Raw genomic sequence first — 23117 nt, forward strand, 5'->3', positions numbered from 1 at the left:
GTAGTCACTCTAGTAATGTTCGCCTATGAGGTCTTTTATTTTGAAATATAGCAAACCTGCTAATATTTCTACCTTCACACAGCAAACAACACGTTTTGCGCTTGACTTTAAGTTTTCCAATATTTTATTTTTAACCAGAAGTTCCTGCTTTCGTCTTTGCGCGTTTTTGACTTCGGCTCTTAATTTAACAAGTCTGAGTTGTAGTGTTTTATTCAGAAATCTCTCCATTCAGACAGACATGGAGCAGCGTGTTCTGAAAGTTTGTTAACAGCATGGCAGCCACTAACGTTATTATCATAAATACACAGAGTTTATACAGGAGACTCCGTTTTAACAGCTTAAAGAGTTTACAGGCTGAGCAGTGAGAGGTTCATCAGCTGTGACACGAACTCAGAGGTATGTAACCTATGTGCTGATGTTAGTAACATTGATTCACACCACTGACCCCTGACGTCCTGAGTTTCTCAATCTTTTTATTGAATATATAGCTACATTTATACATGCATTTGTTTTGTTAGACAGTGATTAAGTTGGAAAATCGTGCTTAAAGAAATTGCAATAAACAACACGAAACATAATTTGGCAGCTGTCAAAGCTCACCGACTTTTTAATGAATGGTGATTCATGAACACTTAGATATAAACAACCAGACAGACAGGTTAGATAACTTCTTAATGCTTATTTATGTATTTATACTGTTATACTCTATAGACGTTGAATAATAAGACTTTTAAACTAAGCTTGAATCTAAACGCTAGCTTACTGAACAGCAGCGTTAGCATTTCGCAGTGTTTATTTTCTGTTTTATTTTCTATTTGTGAGCAGAATATCAGAAAATAAAGCTAAATGCTACAGCAGGTGTCTGTAGGTGCCTAGTTACATGGTTAGCACTTTGGCTAAGTTGACAGTTTTGCTTGAAACTCTGACCTGCTGCCAAATAAAAGTATGAATTTGTGTCCAGCTGCTTTAAAATTACGCTTTATTACCAGCAGAAGAGCTGGACTAATTTTGGTTTGCTGTCTTTACCTTTAAAAAAAATTCCACCAATTTCATTATCCATCAAGATCAGGGTCAGGAACAGGTGAATGCTAAGGAGATGTATTAAAGGGGAATTACACCCATTTTTCAAAGTTCTTGCATAATAAAATGGCTATGATGTAAACAGAGTAATTCGGAGTGATTTGGTGTGAAATGCTCTTTTCTAGAGAAACTTACAGAATCAGAAGTGTTCACAGTGGTGGTGATAGGAACGAAACGTCCACCTCTAAAAGCTCCCTTACATTAAGTTATTACATGAAACGGACTGAGACAGTGTGTTACGATAGTTTTTAAAATCTTTTCATGGTGGAGGGGTACAAGTGAGGCAAAATAGTCCCCAAAGAAAAGATATTTTTTCAGATTTATGTCTATTTTATCATCACCAACATTCCATATAAAAGACACATGTCGGTTCACTTGTGGTTTTGCTTAGTAAATAAAATGGCTGTATTTGTGTTGTAGACATTGTGACACCTGGTTCCTATCACCACCGCTGAGTCACTAAGATTCTCTATAATGAACCGTTAACTCGAGTTATGCTGACATTTTCAAAAATCGATGGAATTCCCCTTTAAATCCTGTGTTTCATATCATGACAACTGACTATTTATTTTTTGTGCTTTTAGATTATCAGAATGGGGCACACGAGTCTAGAAAAACTCATTAGGCTGCAAAAGAAAACTTCAAACATAAGAAATATATGTATTCTGGCTCATGTTGACCATGGTAAGAATATTTTTAACAGTTCACAGTTTGTTGGGAGTATTTCATCCAATATTTTATGATTTTATTGTTCTGCAATCATGTTTTAGTGAGCAGTTTTTTCATCACAACTTTCCTGCTTCATCATACAGGAAAAACAACACTGGCAGACTGTTTGGTTGCAAGCAATGGCATCATTTCCACTCGCTTAGCAGGGAAGGTATGTTTACTTTTTTTATGTTTACTTACGTTTGTTATACAGCAAACACTGGCTCATATTTTTATTGCTCTTCATTAATATTCATCTTCTCCTGTTCCGTTTTTAGCTGAGGTACCTGGACAGTCGGGAGGATGAACAGATCCGAGGGATTACCATGAAGTCCAGTGCCATTTCATTACACTATACGGCAGGTACTCACCTTAAGGGTTGTCACAATACTGCACTCTTAAAAACGATGGTTCTTCAGGGGTGCTTTAGTAAAGAAAATGGTTCTGTATGAGTACTCAAAGACCCCTTTGCATGATTAAAGGGTTCTTTGCATTGTGAAAGTGTTCTTCAGATTGCAGATTGAAGAGTGCTGTAGATGGTTCTATATAGAACCAAATTGGATTCTATATAGAACCTTTTTGAAAAGGGGTCTATATAGCACCAAATTGGGTTCTGCTATTGTTACAGTGTCAGTCTTCTTTCAATAGAAGAACGCTTTTTGGTACTATATAGAACCATATACAGCTCATTCTTCATCAATCTGAAGAACCATTTCACCATGCAAACAACCATTTAATCATGCAGAGTGTTCTTTGATTGTTCATGGTTTCAATGTAGAACCATTTTCTTTACTAAAGAAGCTTTGAAGAACCATAATTTTTCAGTGTCTTGTACTCTAAAGGGTTCTATATAGCAGCAAAAAGGTTCTTTGACTTTAGTGGAACCCTTTATGGTGCTGAATAGAACCATTTTTGAAAAGCTCTTTAAAGAAACTTGTACAGCAGGTTCTCATGCAAAGAGTTGTTTGAGTGTTCTTTACAAAATAATCTTTAAAGAACCCTTGTTTTTAAGAGTGTAGGCACATATTAGCATGCACGTTTTGATATGCATGTAGGCAGAACACAGCGTCAACCTGGTGTTAGTGTATTTAAATGAAGTTTTAAAAGGTAACTTGTAACTAGCTTATCATTATGTGTGTTCACAGGGGAAAGTGAATACCTCATTAATCTGATCGACTCTCCTGGCCATGTGGATTTCTCCTCTGAAGTGTCCACAGCGGTGCGGCTGTGTGACGGAGCTATCGTGGTGGTGGACGCAGTCGAAGGAGTTTGTCCTCAGGTATTAATTCTGACCTGGTCACCCATGTTTGGTTTGAAGCTGCAGGTCTTTTGGTTTTGTTTGTGTTCGTTGGTCATTGGCAAAGTCTCGAAGTGGTAGTTTGGTCCAATTTACCAGCTCCCGAGTGGCGCAACTGTTAAAAGTTGGTGACGCCACAGCCTTCTGTGATCGGGAGTCCAAGAGAGCATAATTGTCCTCACTCTCTCTGAGTGGGTAGGGTGGTCCTCTCCCACCCCCCTAGCTCAGCACGATGCTAGCCAATGGGGGCGTCTGTCAGCTCACGTGACAGCATTGGTGGATAGCTTTCTTCTCCAAGTAATGTTACCAAATGTAGTTTGAAAAGATGTGGTCCTTCACGTGTCTTGGAGGAAGCACGTGTTAGATTTCACCCTCCCAGTTTAGTAGCATCATGCAGTAGGAGAAGATCTAGCTGTTGGGTTGGAACCGGACACAACTAATTTAGAGGGGAAAATGTAGGTCAAATTAGTAAAATTTAAATTAAAATAAAAGAAAAAACAAATTAATATATATCCTCATATGAACAAGCTCCGTTCTGATTGGCTGTGCCTCACTCACAAAACACTCAGAGCTGAAACACTCCTTATAACTTCAGTGTGAAGGGGCGGAGCCAAACAGCATATATAAGAGGATATGTGTACAACTCCCAATTTCTGACAAGGTTGGGGCACTGTGCAAAATGTAAATAAAAACAACTCGATGATGTGCAAATCATTTTAACCCTATATTTAATTGAAAATTGTACAAAAACAGAAATTTTATTGTTTTTTGAAAAATATATGCCCATTTTGAATTTGATGCCAACAACATGTTCCAAAAAAGTTGGGACGGGGGCATGTTTACCACTGTGTTTCATCACCTCTTCTTTTAACAACACTCTGTAAGTGTTTGGGAACTGAGGAGACACTGCAGTAGTTTTGAAAGTGAAATGTTTTGCCATTCTTGCTTAACGTAGGATTTCAGCTGCTCAACAGTTCAGGGTCTCCTTTGTCGTATTTTTCATTTTATAATGTGCCAAATGTTTTTAGTGGGTGACAGGTCTGGACTGCAGGCTGGCCAGTTTAGCACTTGGACTCTTTTAATACAGAGCCATGAAGTTACACTTGCAGAATGTGGTTTGACATTGTCTTGCTGAAATAATCAAGGACTTCTCTGAAAGCATATGTTGCCAAAGCATGTATCGTTCAGCATTAATGGCTACTTCACAGATGTGCCAGTCATCCATGCCATGTGCACTAATGCTCCCCTATACCATCATGAATACTGGCTTTTGAATAGTGCACTGATAACAAGCTGAGTGGTCTTTAGCCCGGAGGACACAGTGTCCATGATTTCCAAAAAGAATTTCAAATATTGATTTGTCAGACCACAGGACACTTTTCCACTTCACCTCAGTCCATTTTAAACGAGTTAGGGCCAGAGAAGGTGGCAGCATTTCTGGATCCTGTTAATATATGGTTTCTTCTTTGTGTTTTAGAGTTTTAATTAGCATTTGTGGATGCAGCGATGAACTGTTTTCACAGATAGTGGTTTTCAGAAGTGTTCCTGAGCCCATGCAGTGATTTCCTTTACAGAATCATGATTGTTGTGCAGCCTGAGGGCCCAAAGATCACGGCCAGCAAATACTGGTTTTTGGCCTTGTTTCTTGCATACAGAGATTTCTCCAGATTCTCTGAATCTTTTAATGATATTATGTACCATAGATGATAAAAAAGCAAAGGTTCTTTGTTATTTTATGTTGAGGAACGTTCTTCTTGAATTGTTGCACTATTTGATCGTGCAGTCTTTCATAGAGCGGTGAACTCCTCCCCATCTTTACTTCTGAAAGACTCAGCCTCTCTGGGATGCTTTTTTATACCCAGTCATGTTACTGACCTGTTGCCATTTAACCACCAGGTGTTTTTCTAAGCATTACACAACTTTACCAGCCTTTTGTTGCCCCCGGCCCAACTTTTTTTGGAATATGTTGTTGGCATCAAATTTAAAATGGGCATATATTTTTCAACATTTGATATGTTGCCTTTGATTTGCACATCATTGCATTTTGTTTTTATTTACATTTTTCACAACGTCCCAACTTTTTTGGAAATGGGCTTGTAAGTCTGTTTTTCGTGACATCACAGAACAGTTCATTCAAAGCAGCTTTGTCTCCATATGTGGACTGTGTGGACTGTATGGACTGGGGAGTAAACAGTATGATCTGAAAGTTTAGCATCTGATTTTCAAATTCTCTATTATTTATGGAAAATTCTTCAAATATTAAATAAACAGAATAACTCTAAAATACAGTCAAGCTCAGCACACACATTTAAAAATGTATCTCTTGAATTTAGCATTTAATTAAAATTCTCCCTCTGTTTTGGTACTTATCTTTTCAGTTTGATCTGTCTGCCTTATATGATTTTAATTGAATATAATTAATTTCCTCTGTTGCTGTTAAGCTTTCTCATCTGCTTATAAAACACTTTGAGCTGCCACTCATATAAGAAGTGCTCTTTAAATAAAGATATTTTTATTATTATTAGTAGTAGTATCACTGCTGGTGCAGTTGATCAACAAAGACAATTTGTGTAAGTTAATTTTGGGCCGAACTATCACTTTAAACTTGAATCGCAGTAGAGTAGAGGTGTATGATGATGAAGTGCCATGATATTTTTTCTTACGTCTGCTGCTAAAAGTTGGAATAGACAAAATAAGAACCAGTAGTGCTGTCAAAAATGATTAGTCATTTGTATTCAGCATTTAACTGCACAGCATTAAATTCGGTCAAAGAGGACTAATTATGCTCTCTTTGTAATAGGACATGGGGTTGGTAATATCCACAATATACTTAGAAAAGCATATTGTTGCGTAATTCATCATACTGCTCAGCTCTAGAGCTTTTAGTGTTCTTTAGAACTTTTTTAGCCACTTCAATTCCTTTTTTACCTCAAAAGTTTAGGATAATCACCTAAATTGGTTGATGCTTAATGGTTTGTTGATTAGCAGTAATTAGCAATGCATACATACTTCCAGACTCAGTATTTGGAGTGTATGGTGATCAATGCCAAATGAGAAAGTAGGACTAATTCTTCACAAATCAGACGAAAAGCTTTAAGTAAAATGAGTTCCAAGTGAAGATGCTAATTCCTCTCTTTTTTTCTCCTCTAGACTCAGGCAGTGCTGCGGCAGGCGTGGCTGGAGAACATCCGACCCGTGCTCGTCATCAATAAGATCGATCGGCTAATCATAGAGCTGAAGCTCAGTCCGCAGGAGGCCTACACGCACCTTCAGAAAATTCTGGAACAGGTGATCTGCTGTACTGCACCACACTGCCTTTATTTCAGATGTAGTTGTTCAAACAAGACGTTAATTATCTTAAGTTTGCTTGTTTTCTTTAGTTTCAGAACTGGAGCTATGAAGCCAATGTAGCTAACAAGTAATGGAGGCTTTTATCCCAGTTAGCATGGTGCTATCTCCATGCCTCAGACCATGTGGAGTAATGTCAAATAGACTTGATATGAGATTTCTGATACTGTATGACATTATTCTTTCTTCACGTCTCACAGTATAAATGAACTTTCTTGTTAATTCTTGGTGTAATGGGTGGTTTGATCGCCTACAGCCTCATGCCCACAACTACAGCACACCATTGCCAAAATCTCACAGTATATCCTTCTCATGTATTATTGCGTAAATGCAACCGTGGTATGTTGTTGTGTGCTGCAGGTGAACGCTGTTACGGGCACTTTATTCACCTCCAAAGTTCTGGAGGAGCGGGCAGTGAAGGAGGCGGAGGTACAGGAGGCCGTTTCGGAGCCCAGCGGAGGAGAGCTGGTTTATGACTGGAGCGCAGGCCTTGAGGAGACGGACGATTCACACCTATACTTCAGCCCGGATCAGGGAAACGTGGTGTTCGCCAGCGCCATCGACAGCTGGGGCTTCAGGTACGCAGTCTGCATGCTTACACACACTCTGGACTACAGTTTGACAGTATCTGTTTTTTCTGTGCATTTAAACTGCCTCCAAATATTACCGCAGTATATTGTATTATCAGGGTAAGGGTGTAAAAAAACATTTGAGTAATGTAAAAGCATTTATGTTGCATTTGTGCTGTCTCAACTTGCCATTTCAGCATGAAAATAATAAAAAAAAAGCTTAGTTTGCTTACATGGTCACCAGGTAAGCGAACACCATGCATGATTTGCAAGCCATCATTCAGTGAATGTCAAACCGTCTATCTTACAATCGCTAAATGTTAAACAGTGCTGCTATGAGAGAGGAGCTGGTTTGCATTAGCTTAGCTAGCATAATAAAAGCTCTGCTCACCACCGAACATGTTTGATTCTGACTAACCAGTACCAAAACAAGTTTTGATTAAAATTATTCAAAGCTGTGAAACTGAATTCACGTAACTGGGAATGCACAGAAAAGATAAATTAAACTTGTCCTGTGGTATTTGGATCTGTAGCCTGATTGGCTAAGTAAATGTTAGCTTAGCAAGCAGCTACAGACCCAAAGAGAGCCACACACCTCAGTACAAGTTTGATTCTGACCAACTGCTGCTCTGGTGAAACAAGTGCAGATAATAAAAGCTAATGTCTGAGAGAGCAAAGTGGAGTGACCGGTGCTGGAGTGACAGAAAGCCCTAATTGACCCTGTTGTGTAGCGTTTGGGACGGCAGCATTTTGGCTAAGCTAATGATAGCTTAGTTAGCAGGCCGAACATGCCACACACTGCAGCACGGGCTCGGTTCCAGCTATATGCAGCTAAAATGACCCCCGCTTAAAGGATAGCAGAGTCGAGTGACTGGTGTTAGAGTGAAAGCTGAAATTGAACATGTTCTGTGGTGAGAGTAGCTTTCAGCTGTCGTTGAGCTGCTATCATGCTTAGTTTTTCTGAGGATTTTCCTGCCTCTGATTTTTCTACTTCTTTCTGTCAGCGTCGCCTGTCGATCAGCTCTCAAACCACTAATCGGTGCAATCTGTATAATTCAAGTGGCAAGATGTAAACAGTCATTCAGAGTGGTCCGGTGTGATATGGTTGATTGTAGAGACTCTAGATTTCTTTACAGTAGTGGTGATAGGAACCAGGGGTCACCATGTCTACAACAGGAAAATAGACATTTTATTTATTATCCAAAGCCACCAGTGAACCTACATGTGTCTTCTGAGTTTTTATGTCATAATATAATGATAAAATAGTGTCAAATTTGAAAAAAATATGGTTTCTTTCGTGACTGCTTTCTAGGGGTGTGGGAAGAAATCGATTCTTAGATGCATCGCGATACGGACGTGAACCCTCTGCATTAAAAGCCAGGTTAGATCAGGAGTCGCAACACAAATGATAAGAAGAGACATTTTGTCCTTTCAACAAAAATCAAACCAGCTTGGGAGCCGCAACTTTTAATGTCCAGTATGTCTCAGTATGCGCTGATGTCCTAGTATAGGCTAAACAATATAAACGAGAGCGCAGATTTACTTTGCTGTGCTTTAAGCTTCGCCTACAGCCGCTTTCCTCCCATCTCCACCAGAAAACTTTTCCTCAGAAGTAGATCAGTTAAATGTCTCTCAACGTTCCGCTGTTTTACGAGGCTGAAGTCGCTTCTTATTCTCCAGCTTCTTGTTCGAATTTTCCCGTTCCACCTGAAATTCTAACTGAGGCGCCAAATGAAAATGCGGCACCATTTAAGGTGGAACAGGAGAATTCGAAAGAGAAGCGACTTCAGCTTCGCCACTTTTTAGTGTTTGACAGTCTCTCGTTGCAGATTTAACGTACCAGGAAACCAACTGCGCTGCTTATAAATGCGAATAACACATTGCTGCTGTGTGACCTGCAGTCTGCACGGCGGTTCTCAGTCGTTGCGAAACAGGGCTTTCGCGCTATATTGCACACGACCCGTCTCAAAGATACTTTACTGACACAGCGATCCCCCCCGACTCTACAACGAGACCAAAACCGAAGTTATAAAATCACTAAAGAAAACGGGTAGAATAGCTGTAACGTAGACATCCATCCCCACTGGATCTCATTTCACCGTAACTGCGTATTTTATCGCATTTTAAGCAGCTTCTCGTGCTGCAAACAAGAGCACTGAATGAGAGCCTTCTAGTTCACTTGCCACATCACTTCCATTTGTTTTATTAAAAAAGATATTGGAAGTAAATTCATTATGGATCATTACAAATACTTTGCTTTAAAGGTACCAAGTCACTTTAAATAACAACACTGAGTCACTTAGTCACTTTAAAATGTATATTGTCTCTATATTCTGTGTATATTTTGTGTATATTTAATATATTTCAGTTGGTTTTTCTTGTATTTTTATTTTTACTTATTTACTTTCTGTAGAGTGATTAGCTGAGCCTCACCACAAGCATTTCAATGCAAAAATGTCCTGACATCTTGTGCAAGTGACAAATAAGCTTGAACTCAAAACTTGAGCACAGTGAGAAAATATAAATGCTATATAGAAAAAAAAGATGCATCAAGATGCATCGATAATCTTTTTATAATCTCATCGCAGCCCTTTGAATCATAATCTGATCGAATCGTGAGGTGCCTAGAGATTCCCACCCCTACTGCTTTCCATCCCAATGTCCTACATATACATTCCTGCCATTAATGAATTTTAAAAATTCCATTTGTTAATAACCATTTTATGTAATAACTTATAGTGATTCATGTAATAACTTATAGAGCTTTTAGAGGTGGATGTCTGGTTCCTGTCACCACCACTGTGAACCATTCTGATTGATTCTCTACAACAACACATTTCAAGTCAAACTCTTGAGTGACTTTGCTTAAATCAAATATTTAATTTGCCTTTTATTTCATTAATCTGAATTAATGCATTAACATCATATAGTTTATCATATTTGCCTTATTGTAATAGGATCAGTATTGAGTTGTTGGAGAACAGGGACCTTGCTAAGTTTAGTGTTTGTGGCTTTGCCACAGTTAATTAGCTGTCCACTAGATGGTGCTCTTGTCAAAGGTTTTGTCCTTTGCAGCACCCTCCCTTTTACAGCAAGGGTTACAGCATGGTCACAGTGCAAATTTCTTGCGGTATAAATTATATAATTACAAATGACCTAATATTCCAGTTACAAGTGGCCAGCATTAAAAGCTTAATAATAATGCACAGGATGGCAGTGCTGTGGGCACAAGTGGGCTTTCTCCACCACTTTTGGCTGGAAGCTTTTTGCTTTTTGGTGTCAAGTTTGAAGCTTTTAGTTGGACACTGTGAAAGCACTCAGAAGTGAAGTGCCTGTAGTCAGTGGATTGCAGTTTCAAAACTGATGTTCCAAAGCAAGGACGTGTGAATATGTTTGATGAGAGTCTGCTCTTATGTGTCAGTACAGTGCTAAAGTGATGCTATCCCAACAGCGTTAGGGTTACCAGCGGTGACCTCAAATGAGTGAACTAATTGTTCTCTTCAGTGGTTGTAACAGTTTGGCTCTTATAGAGAGCAGGAGGAGATAGTTGTAAGTGAAGCATCATCATTTTGCAAACTTTAAGTAAGCCACTTAAGTGATGACTAAGGTGTTTTTGAGGCCGTCTGCCAGTATTGTGTAAGCAGTGCAGCCTAATGCATCATATGTGCCCCGTTTTCTAGGGATGGACTGATGCTATATACGACATTGCTATATTTATCTCTGTATTCATACCTATAGCACTGTACCATATAATCAGAGCAAGCATTTTTGTTATTGTTGTTGTGACTTAACAAGGGAAAAATACTTTGAGTGGCCAGTTGGAAATGGAACTGCCTATTGTATATCTCCACTTGCTGGATATATATATATATATATATGTGTATGTATATATATATATATATGTGTATATATATATATATATATATATATATATATATATATATGTATATGTATGTATGTATGTATGTATGTATATGTGCGTATATATATATATATATATATATATATATATATATATATATATATATACACACACACACACACACACACACACACACACACACACACACACACACACACTGCCTGGCCAAAAAAAGGTCACACACTCTAATATTTCGTTGGACCGCCTTTAGTTTTGATTACGGCATGCGTTTGTTGTGGTGTCATTTCAACAAGCTTCTGTAATGTCGCAACATTTATTTCTGTCCAGAGTTGCATTAATTTTTCCCCAAGATCTGGTATTGATGATGGGAGATTTGGACCACTGCGCAAAGTCAGTCCCAAAGATTTTCAATGAGGTTCAGGTCTGGACTCTGTGGTGGCAAATCCATGTGTGAAAATGATGTCTCATGCTCCCTGAACCACTCTTTCACAATTTGAGCCCGATGAATCCTGGCATGGTCATCTTGGAATATGCCCGTGCCATCAGGGAAGAAAAAATCCATTGATGGAATAACCTGGTCATTCATTATATTCAGGTAGTCAGCTGACCTCATTCTTTGGGCACATAACGTTGCTGAACCTAGACCTGACCAACTGCAGCAACCCCAGATCATAGCACTGCCCCCTCAGGCTTGTACGGTAGGCACTAGGCATGATGGGTGCATCACTTCAGCTGCCTCTCTTCTTATCCTGATGCGCCCATCACTCTGGAACAGGGTAAATCTGGACTCATAAGGCCACATGACCTCCTTCCATTGCCCCAGAGTCCAATCTTTATGCTCCCTAGCAAATTGAAGCCGTTTTTGCCGGTTAGCCTCACTGATAAGTGGTTTTCTTAAGGCTACACAGCTGTTTAGTCCCAGGGTTTAGGGTTGTGGACCATTCTCCTGACCATTCTCAGGACAGCAGTGACACTGTCCTGGTAGCATGTGTGACACTGATAGCTAATTTGTTGATGCACAGATTTAGCCATACTGTACCCTAGATTTTCCAGATTAGGGGGTCTTGGTGTGATGGGGGCGGGGAAACCCTTTAGGCACCCTGGCTCTAAATTCTGGTCAACGGTGGTCCTGTGATAGCCCCTTCCATTGATGAATGGGGTAGAGGAGGGCTGATAACTTTTGCATAAACAGATTGGCTTCTGCCTCCAATCATAAACCTACAAAGTGCATTTTAAAGGTAGGTGTTTCTGATAAAATGGCTTATGAATGGATGTACAAGGTAGGGGTCTTTAGGAAATTGTCCACCGTATGTTCTGTGGATAGCTTGCAGTTGAATGATGCTGATGCTGACTTCATCCCAGAAGATCTTACAGAATCAACCAAGGAAAAGCATATGGTATGTTAAACACTGATCTGTTTTAGAAGAGTTGATGTATTGGGGGAGATATTGGTATAATGTCATTGGGGAACAGGGACATTTATATGTGGTCTGTCATTTTAATTCTCTTGCATAAAATCCGATATACGATTAATGTTCATATCTTATTATGCAAAACTGAATATGTGGGGTAAATAGACTAATAGGATATTTGAATGCCTCTTTTTCTTGGCTCTGTTGTTCCAGCATCCATCAGTTTGCGCAGATCTACTGTCAGAAGATGGGCATTCGCTCTGAAGTTTTACAGAAGACCCTGTGGGGGGATTTCTACCTTAATGCCAAAGCCAAGAAGATCATGAAAGGAGCACAGGTACAGTGCTTGGACTTCAGGAGCGCTTTGTGTAGCATTTTTCTGTAACTTGTACTTGCTGGTAGTCAGTTATGATGCTGAATAGGACTGCAGCTAACGATTATTTCTATTAGAGATTGATCCACCGACTACCACTTTATTAATCGGAGAGTCAAGCCATAATATGTTTAGTTTCCTCAGAGTTCACCACAGTTACTCAACTTTTCATCTGAGAAACAGGTTGTTCTTTTATGGTGCAACAAAACAATACAAACCATATCGCCCCCTACAATTCCTGTACTGTACTACAACCTCTCAGAAAGACAGAGTGGATTATGTGAAAGTTATAAAGCATTATAGAGCTGAATAATTAAGTGATTACAGAAACATGTATTTACAAATATTTTTAACCCCTTAAATTGTCTTGAGGACTAGACATCAGCTTGTGATGTGAGTACATGACTGTGGACGACTTGTTAAGCATTTGGTGCTTGATTACAGTTAGTACAATCAACAACACAAGCAAAACAAGCTAGCTAGTGTATTCCCTTACACTTGATAATGTTTATTTTTACTGCATGTAATATGTTGTCCGCACAGCTGACTCGGCATCTGCATACTTATTTGGGGGGGCTTTTTAGCCATGCAAACTTACATTACGTCAATGAGCTAACAAAAGGCTTCTTAATGATCAGACAGTGCTGACGAGCTCACCAGCGCCCCCTAGGGCTTTAGGCTTCACGATGGCTTGGATTTGTTTTAAAAATGTCATAGTTTCCGTCCAAGTCTACATTCCCACCCACTGTAACCCCAGACTCGTTACAGGGTCATGTCTGGCACTGCAGGAAACTGCAGTTCTGTTGTTTAGTTATTAATCTTAAGATTTGTTCTTAAGATTCTTAAGAGATTGTTCAGTAACTACTGTGAAACTAATGTCATTTAGTGCTGTCAGTTAGTGTAGTCATGAAAAATTTAATCATGATCACACATACAAGCCTTTTGCAGTTTAAGGGAAGCAAAACTGTCAATAATACTGGTGAATAAATGACATACTGGCAATATACCAGTATTGAAAATCAATCTGCGTTGGCTGAGCTATAGCTCGCTACGGTCAGGCTGCGGTTCTTAGGTTCCCTTTCTGTGTGGGTGTGGAATGAGTGGACTAAAGTGTGTTGTGACAGCAGGGATACTCCATTTAGCTGTCCAGCCTTTCAAGTGCCATTTAGGACATTCATACATGCTGCTGTTCAGACTCAGCTATGCTAATGGCCAGCACTTTCTCTCCTAAAACCTCCATGTACGGCCTCAAGAGGACAGGAGCGCTCAGGAGCTCTCATTAGCATCCCACTCAGACTGCAGTATGTCCCTCTCCACGGCCAAATGAACTGGACATAATAGACCTGGATACAGCGCTGACCGCTTGGCTGAACATCCACGTTAACTCGCTTCTGTAAGCGATAAGGACATTCATGACATTCATTTTTCTGCTTCATCTTTTTCCTGTTTCAGTTCTGACCGCCGGCGGTTCCAGTTGTTTATACTAGAGAGAGTAGATCAGTTAACTGTTAAAATGGGCCAATATTTATTGATATCAGCGAAATTCACACCCATAAAGCTTTGGTTTGAAAATGGATCCTTTATATTATAGTGGAACACACCTTATAATGTAAGAAAAATCAAATTCTAATTTTAAAAAATCTAATTAGTTGTCTTTTTTTGTACCACTCTTTACAGAGCTAGACAAATTTACACTCACCAGTTATACACATATATATGTGTGTGCGTGCGTGTGTGCGTGTGTGTGCGTGCGTGTGCGTGTGCGTGCGCGTGCGTGCGTGTGTGTGCGTGCGTGCGTGTGTGTGCGGCGTGCGTGCGTGGGTGTGTATGTATAGAGCTCCATTCTTTGTGAAATTTTAGCACAACATAAAAAATTCACATAAATGGAGATTGAAGGTTCTGTTCAGACAGTGACAAGACAATGCAGGGCAAAAAAGCAGAGAACATATATTCTGCAGAAAATTACACAGAGGCCTCAACTAAATATATCAGTTTGTTTCGGTATTTATTTTGTCCACCCTTCACCTTTATTCCAGCTTCCATTCTTTTCAGGAGACTCACTTTCAGTTTCTCAAAGAAATCTGCAGAAACACCTCCAAAGTTCAGTCTTAGAAGTTGGTTGATCATTTTCTGAAGTAATCACACATTCAGTGATGTTGAGGTCTGGACTCTGGGGTGGTCAGTCCATTGTTCAGCTTCTTTGTTTGATGTGTCCGTCTCCTTTTCTCAGTGAGGTCTTCTTAACAGCTACAAATCCTTTCAGACCCATAGCGCTGAGTTGTCTTCTCACAGTGGAAGGATGGACAGAAACACCTGTGGATGTTTTCAGATCTGAAAAGCTCCTTAAATGAGTGTATCTGAATCAGAATCAGGTTTATTGGGCAAAGAAAATGCCACTGATACAGAGTTTATCTTGGCAGTAGCTCATATTAAGGCAAACATGTAAGTAAAGAAGTAAAATATAAGTGGGGGATTGATAGATATATAAAATGTGGCAAGTGCGAATTGTGAAGATTTACAATTAGACACAATAAAACAATGTTCCAGAATGACCTTTAAGTGTATAAATGCTTTTATGGCACTATTTGTGATGTTAGAAGAGCAGAGGTGGAGCTGAAAGTGATGAGTGAGACATTATGTTTTTCTCCTTAAATTAATCTGTAGAGCTTTAGAAACAACTACCAGCAGTTAATGGCAGGAGACTCTGCCGATGCCCTAATTAGGCTGTTTATTCTGTTGTTTTCTGTAAACATGGTGATGCAGAAAGCTCATGCTTGCACTCCTGATGGGGTGCAGTAATTGATAATGCAGGGCATCAAATAGTCATTACCTTTGAGAATCAGTGGGTAACACTGCTAGTTAAACTGTAAGTTACACAATATGGGTTTAAAGGGCTCTTATTATGGAAAACCTTTTTTTTTAATGCTCTGTGTAAACATTTTTAAAGTTTCAAAGCGTACATATTAAGTCGATACTGTCTATAAAAATGATTAGGTGCTTTACTGTAAAAATAAAAGTAAGCTGTAGTGAGCATTAAATAGTACATTAACAGAATGTAAGGAAGATTATTGTTCTGAAGGCTGAATAGGCGGGGCTTATCGCTGTGATGTCACAAGCATGACAAAACCAGCCGTTTTTGCAGCTTAGTTGTGTAGGACAGCCCATTCAGCCTTCAGCGGCAAGCACCGACTATTCAGCATTCAACGGTAATCCCCATCCATTAGGTCTCCAGTGGTAAGCCCCGCCCATTTAGTCTCCAGCAGTTAGTCCCACTCTTTCAGCCTACAGCACTTTAGCTCCATCTGTTCCACTCGCAGATAATTGACCCTGCCTATTCGGCCTGCAGCAGTTTAGCCCCGCCTATTCAGAGTACAGCCTTTTGGCCCCACCCATTCAGGCTTCAGTGCTTTAGCCCCTCCCATTCAGTCTTCAACAGCTTAGCTCTGTTAAAGTGATGCAGAGTGTTGTTCCTGCAGACAGTTTGTAGTTTGAAGCAGTTATTGGAGTGGAAGGTTCAGCAAAACAAATAAATGTTGTGTGGTTCCTGGCTGTCAGGAATCAAATGGATCATTGCAGCCTTCCAAAGGATCCACACATTCGAAAGGAGCGACTGAAGTTTGTTTTTTCCCACATCCATCTTCCAGCCTAGACAGCTGTTTGAAAAATGCTCAGTACAGGGCAGCCAATCAGAACAGTGCTTATTCACATATCAGTTTTGTAGGCACAGAAACAAAACAGCCTAATTAATTCTAAGCAATAAAAAGAGGTTGGAAAATGACAGTGAAAAATGAATTACACCAGTTTTTGGCACAATAAAGCACACAAACGTTAAGTCAACTGCAGAGAATAAAAAAAGTTGAATATGGGCCCTTTAATGCAAAATACACGATTGAGTGCACACAGATCACTGGGCTCGGGGGTTTCAGAGCTTGCCATCGATCCGCATGATGAGGGAGACAGTCAGTTGTCATTTCTCCCAGACCGATCAATCAGTCCGATCATTCTGCTCTGCCGGCCAGATGTCGTTTTACAGAGATGAGCTCCATCATTATGCAGACGGGAGATATGACCTCTAGTCAAAAACATTGATTCTGTGGGCTAACACCGCTCACGGCCCAGTGCAGCCTTTTAAGTCATTTCATACTCAGATGAGGGGAGTAAGTGGGACGTTTGTTGGAAGCTGACCTCATTCCGTCATGTAAGGCCATGCTAGAAAGCTCCTGTGCACATTAACCAACTGCGTAGCTACAGTAAGAGTCCATACACAGAATGCTGATCTCTGACTTGAAATTTTAGCTGACTGTTGTTTTGGAATAGTAGGTTAAGTTACAGTGTTGCTTGTGGATATTTATAAAATTAACTAACTTGTCAAATATTATTAAATTAATCACCTAATTTATTATGTCGTCTTCAGTCTCTTACTCTTTGCTGTTGATGTCATCAAAGTTCTGTCTGTGCGAGAGTCATTTCTTCTTTTATGGTGCAACAAAACAATCAAAGCACTTTTTAAGACTGTGTGGGTCATATGAACATTATAGAGCACTTTTTAAATGAAACAGTAGAAGCCATATCGCCCCCTACACTTCCTGTAGTGTATTACAGTCTGTCAAAATGACTTTGTGGATCATATGAACATTAAAGAGCGCTTTTAAAAGGAAACAGTAGAATCAGTATCGCCCCCTAAACTTCCTGTAGTGTATTACTGTCTGTCAGAATGACTGTGTCAGCATTAAAGACCATCATTGAATGCTTTTTTAAAAAATTAAACATCATATAAAATCCACTTGTATTTCATTATAGTCATTGTCAGCTTTGTTACATTGTGATATAATAATGTTACTTTAATGTAATGCACTCATATTGTAATTCAGTAATTTTACAATAATGTAACACAGTTACACTATAATTCCGTAATGTTGCGTCAATGTAATTTAGTTACACTGTAATTCAGTAATGTTACATTAATAGGGTTACATTAATTCAGTAATGTTACATCAGTGAGAGATGGTTACACTGTAATTCAGTAATGTTAAATTAATCTAATTCAGTTACACTGTAATTCAGTAATGCTACATTAATCTTATTCAGCTACACTAATTCAGTAATTGTACATTAATGTAATACGGTTACGCTGAAATTCATTAATGTTGCATTAATCTGATTCAGTTACACTAATAATGTAATTCAGTAATGACACATTAATGTACTATGGTTATGCTGTAATCCATTAATGCTACATTAATATAATACAGTTGCAGTATAATTCAGTAAAGATACATAAATGTAAGACACAGACACTGTAATTCACAATTATTACATCCTATATCTGCTGATCTTTTCTCCTTCCAGTCAAAAGGAAAGAAGCCTCTGTTTGTCCAGCTGGTCCTGGATAATATCTGGAGTTTATATGATGCTGTGGTCACTAGAAGGTAATTAGTTTGAAACACACGCATGATATTCATGACTTGATATTTTTGTACACAACTGTTCAAAAGTTGGAGATCACTTGTTAATGTTAATCATTTTTGTGATTTTATGTGCAGTACTAATGTACAGTGCAGATGTAAATATTATAAAGTAGACACCAAAAGCTGTGTTTTAGTTGTTTATTCAATATGAATGTGTTTTAAAGTGTTTTAGGTAGACCCATAAGTAATTAAATGATGGATAATATTTGGTTGGTTTCTATATTTGTGAAGTTATCTGCCTTGAGATTTGATTACCATTTTTCAAAACCAAAACGTTCTGGATATTAATATTAGAACATCATTCTGAATATTAATTTTAATATTAATGTTCTTGGTTTTATTTGACTTTCAGAATCATTTCAGCTCTGCTCATTTCAATACACTCATAACACATTTTATATTTTGTTTTTTGTTTTTTTTTTTCACAATATGTTAAACTCAGCAAGACAATGGCATTTAATTGTGTTCTCTGTAGAGGATGTGTCCACTTATTTTCATGTAGAAAATCAACAAAACATGTTATTTGACCTGAGATTTTTTCGCATACGACTAAACATGATACTGCTAAAGGTTACAGAAAGTAAGAAAAGGCTTGAGTCTGTGGATTAGTAACTGCCACTTCTTTTGATATTTCCAGAGACAAAGAAAAAGTGGAGAAGATGGTGGCGTCTTTGGGCTTAAAAGTGATGGCACGTGACCTACGACACTCGGACCCCAAAGTGCTCCTGAGCGCCATCTGCAGCCAGTGGCTGCCAGTCTCGCAAGCAGTGCTGTGTATCCTTTTCACCAGATGTGGTCATTATATGATGATAATACCACTGAAGATGTTCTCAGCCTGAGCCTTGTGGTGTCAGTCCATGGTTAGACTGCAGTTACACTACAGAGAAAGCATTTTAAAGGTACATTGTGTCTGTGTAGCTGTTCAGTCATCCAGATCACTAATCTGGAGTGCTGTAGTCAACACCATCAGAGTTGTGTCCAAGTCAAGACTTAGACTTTTAAGTAGTCGAGTCAGAGTCACAACTGATTTTTCACAATATAAAAATGAAAACATAAACAGAGAATACTGAAACATTTTGTAGTTCATTGTACATTCATTATCATTCCTTATACATTATATATATGAACAAGCAGTATTATTTTATAATAAATTTTGAAAAATATATCATAAAGTAATAAATAGCCTAAAAATAATATTAATTGTTCATACGTTAGCAAGTCTCTTCTTCTCTAAAGCTCATTCAAAATCACTGAACATAAACCAAACAACACACATCCATTTTTATTGGATTAATGGAAACATAGTAATAATAACATTCTGCTCTGCCTTTAGGAGATGTTTGAATTTTTGAAAATAATACCCAGTTATGCCATCATGGAAAGATCAATTAGATACTTAACCGCACAGATATTATTTAAAGATGCAGAGAAAGGAATGTTTTATTTTGTTTAAAGGTGTTGTTGATATTCAGGAATGATAGAAAAAATAAGTTCAGTTTCCAATAACCTCAGATGTCCACCTTAAACCGAGTGACCAAGACAGCACTACTGCTTTGAAAGAATTAAAGCATCTGGATTTGTAGTTTTATATTGAAGACATTTCATTTTCTGCACTTGCAGGACTTGTTACTTTATCAGTTCAAAACCATCAGATCTCAAAATTAAACCACAAGTCCAGAAAATCTTTAAATTAAACAAAATCCTGACCAATACTCAGGTTTGCTGCTACTACAATTTGTAGCTATATGCCATACTTTAACCCCTTAAAAGGCCATCGTCCATTGGTGCGTCCAAAGTTTTATTACGCACTTCTGTAACCAGTTAGCATTGAAGTCCCTGTAGTTACTGAATGCTACACCTTAGAATATAATAAGCCTGAGATTTTACATGGTTAATCAATGTTCATAGGTAACAAAATGACATACATTGTTGGAAACCATGTAATCAATTAGAGATTTCTGAATAACTCCACACAGTTTGAGGTAAGTGTGTGATGATTTATGCAGCCAGCACAGTGCTGATTGGTGGGGTAAATGCTACTGTTTCTTAGTAGTTATATTAGCCTCATAGCTCAAATCCAAAACTAGACACCATGTCGTCCCCTTGGAGTTATAAGGTTCTGTCTGCATTCTGAACAGTTTTGAAATATTGAGCTTCAAAGATTTTTCATCCCAAATAACAAAACTGATGCGTGGAACATGTCTCTTTCATACTTGAACATGAAAGCCACTCTAATAGTATTCTAAATATGCAATATCAAAATCTTATCAGATTTGTAAATGAGTTTTTGGGGAAAAGGTCTTGAGGTTTTGTTTTATATCAGAAATGTGACTAATGCACCAAAATTTTGGAAAAAAGAAGAAAAAGACAAGATGGATAAATTCAAATGTTTACTATTTAATTACCTTTAAGGCTTAATGTTTATAACATTTAAGACAATAAGACTTTCTAAAGTAAGAGGACAGGCAGAGTTTCAGCCATGTTTTCATGTTTCATAAAGTTTTATAAACTTTTCCTGCAATCTCTGAGCGGAGCGGGGACATGACGAAGAAGCAGATTCTGATTGGTCCTTGTGTGTATTCAAAGTGCTGGTTGGATCACAAATAGGACCTTATAGAACTAAGTTAAAGTGTGATTTTGTTGATAGAACCTTTTTGTTTTCTAGATAAAGAGTCCAAAAATACACATAACTTAAACACCTCACATGATGTTAAGAAGTTGTCACAGAATATAAATATGTGAATAACTCAATTTTGACAAAAATGTCAGATAGAACCTTATAATTCCAAGGGGACGAAATATGTCTTGAGGCTTTGGCTAAGGTGGGTGGGCATTAGTGTAAAATTGTAAAAAAATTTTTGGGCAACACTGCAGAGTTAAAACTGTCTAACTATTCCTGATTTGATATCTCATATTCTGTTCTTCATACCACCCCTGCTTCCTACGTGGCATTATTTTAGTATCTCTGTTTTGTGTGTAGAAGGGTTAGTTTCCATTATGAAAAACGTCCTGTGGTTTCTACTCCATACTTAGAAACATCACCCCCCACCTCCTCATCACCTGACTCGACTCCAGCAGCTGAGAGAGGGAGGCGCCGTTCAAGCCCATTATAATTAAGAAACTCAATCACTGCAAGTCTGAAGAGAGAGAAACAGCTAATAATTGCAGTTCCACCAGGTGTTCCATAGACTGCTGCTCTCCCCAACGACCGGTTTCTCTAACTAATCAATCCCTCAGATCCATTCATAGCTGCACAACTACTATTTATAGTGCGTATGTCAATAGTGTGGTGTACACCAGCCTGTCATTCAGAGAGTTTTAGTTTGAGGGGATTTCATGTGGTTATAGAAGAATGTTTGATTTTATGGGCTTGTGGTAAAGAAGATTGTTTTGTTTTTGTGTCTTGATGTTTGGCTCCTCATCCAGCTTCACCAGTTCAAAATGATTAAATGACTAAACCAAATTTGACCAAATTTTCAATTTCTGCTCAATTCAGTGTTGAAGGTGTAAGCAGAGTCATTCCTTAGAACACTCTGCATGTACCTCCCCACCATGAATCAATTTAAAAATACGTTTTAGGCCAAAACTTCTCAAAACTTGCATCTCAGACATCGGGAAGTGTATTCATAACCATTTCATGTAATATTTTGTGAGAAAAATCAGTGGAATTCCTCTTTAAACCACAAGTCCAGATCATAAAATATCTTCATTTTGAGATTGTACACTACACTCTTAAAAAAGATGGTTCTTTAAGGGTTCTTTAGTAAAGAAAATGGTTCTATATAGAACCATGAACATTCACCCTTTGCATGATTAAAGCGTTCTTTGCATCATGAAAGGGTTCTTCAGATTGAAGCAAAATCTGCATGGATGTGCTACAGATGGTTCTATAAAAAACCTTTTTGAAACGAGTTCTATATAGCACCCAAAGGGTTCTTGTATTGTTACAAGCTTGATACTCTAACGATAGAAGAGCCCTTGTGGGTGCTATATAGAACCATTTTCAATTCTCTATCAATCTGAAGAACACTTAATCATGCAAAGGGTGAATGTTCATGGTTCTATATAGAACCGTTTTCTTTACTAAAGAACCCTTGAAGAATCATCTTTTTTATGAGTGTATGTAGTACCAGAAAGGGTTCTGAATATTAGCAAAAAGGTTGATCTTAGTGGAACCCTTTATGGTGCCATATAGAACCATTTTTGAAAAGCTCTTTAAAGAAACTTATACAACAGGTTCTTAGTCTTTGAGAAGAACCAGGCAAAGAACCATATAAACATCTACATGTGTTTTTAAGTGGACATGGTTCTATATATTATTGTTGCCTGTAGTAACATAACATCTTCAAAGCAAGTCCTGTTCTGTTAACTTAGCACTACTAGGTGATTAAGGGAACATCCTGTTTTGTATGAAATCTTCCTGACAGTTTTAATTCTGTAATGTTGTCACACCATTCAGAGCGTGAATTATTCCATGTTTGAGTTTTTGCCTTAACTCTGCTAAGCGATGGTGTGCGAGAAACTGCCATCTCCATCTGAAATCAGTGCTGAGAGGGTGGAGAGGCTGATGAGTGTCGGCACACGCAGGTTCGACTCACTGCCTGATAAAACACAACAACTCAAACAAGGTGAGATGGGGAACAGTCTTGTTTTGTGAAAGGGAAATAACATCCTTTATATTTTTGCCATGTTTTTGTGATTTCGTAACATTGAAACGAACAGATAAATGCTGGAATGCAGACTCAGACTTGAGGGGTCCAGAATGTGAGGCGTATATAAATGTAGTAACAGTTAACTACACAATGTGGCCAAAAGCCTCTAATAATTGAGTTCAGGTGTTTTAGCCACATCCATTGCTAACAGGTGTATAAAGCCAGACACAAAGCTATGCAATCTCAATATACAAACATTAGCAGTAGAATCAGTTCTATTGGAGAGCTCAGTGACTTTAAATGTGGCACTATTGGTTGCCACAAGTC

The 23117-nt window shown here is 38.4% G+C and overlaps 1 protein-coding gene across 3 annotated transcripts in view; it reads left to right on the forward strand.

The window, feature by feature from the left end:
• The first annotated feature begins 78 nt into the window (after positions 1 to 78).
• efl1 (elongation factor like GTPase 1) overlaps positions 79 to 23117 on the forward strand; it is a 158847-nt gene continuing 135808 nt past the window's right edge. Inside the window, exons 1-11 of one of the 3 annotated variants that reach the window (XM_036586612.1) lie at positions 79 to 396; positions 1665 to 1764; positions 1893 to 1960; positions 2067 to 2151; positions 2934 to 3067; positions 6236 to 6373; positions 6794 to 7011; positions 12511 to 12634; positions 18020 to 18099; positions 18776 to 18912; positions 22644 to 22766. In XM_036586612.1, coding sequence (XP_036442505.1) covers positions 1674 to 1764; positions 1893 to 1960; positions 2067 to 2151; positions 2934 to 3067; positions 6236 to 6373; positions 6794 to 7011; positions 12511 to 12634; positions 18020 to 18099; positions 18776 to 18912; positions 22644 to 22766 — 1198 coding nt within the window. In that variant the 5' untranslated portion in view covers positions 79 to 396; positions 1665 to 1673. Of the gene's footprint in view, positions 397 to 1664; positions 1765 to 1892; positions 1961 to 2066; positions 2152 to 2933; positions 3068 to 6235; positions 6374 to 6793; positions 7012 to 11059; positions 12283 to 12510; positions 12635 to 18019; positions 18100 to 18775; positions 18913 to 22643; positions 22767 to 23117 lie in introns of those variants that run through there. The other 2 variants (XM_036586614.1, XM_036586613.1) reach the window with 2 other exon arrangements.

Source organism: Colossoma macropomum, unplaced genomic scaffold (assembly GCF_904425465.1).
Source record: "Colossoma macropomum unplaced genomic scaffold, Colossoma_macropomum, whole genome shotgun sequence".
NCBI classification, from domain to species: domain Eukaryota; kingdom Metazoa; phylum Chordata; class Actinopteri; order Characiformes; family Serrasalmidae; genus Colossoma; species Colossoma macropomum.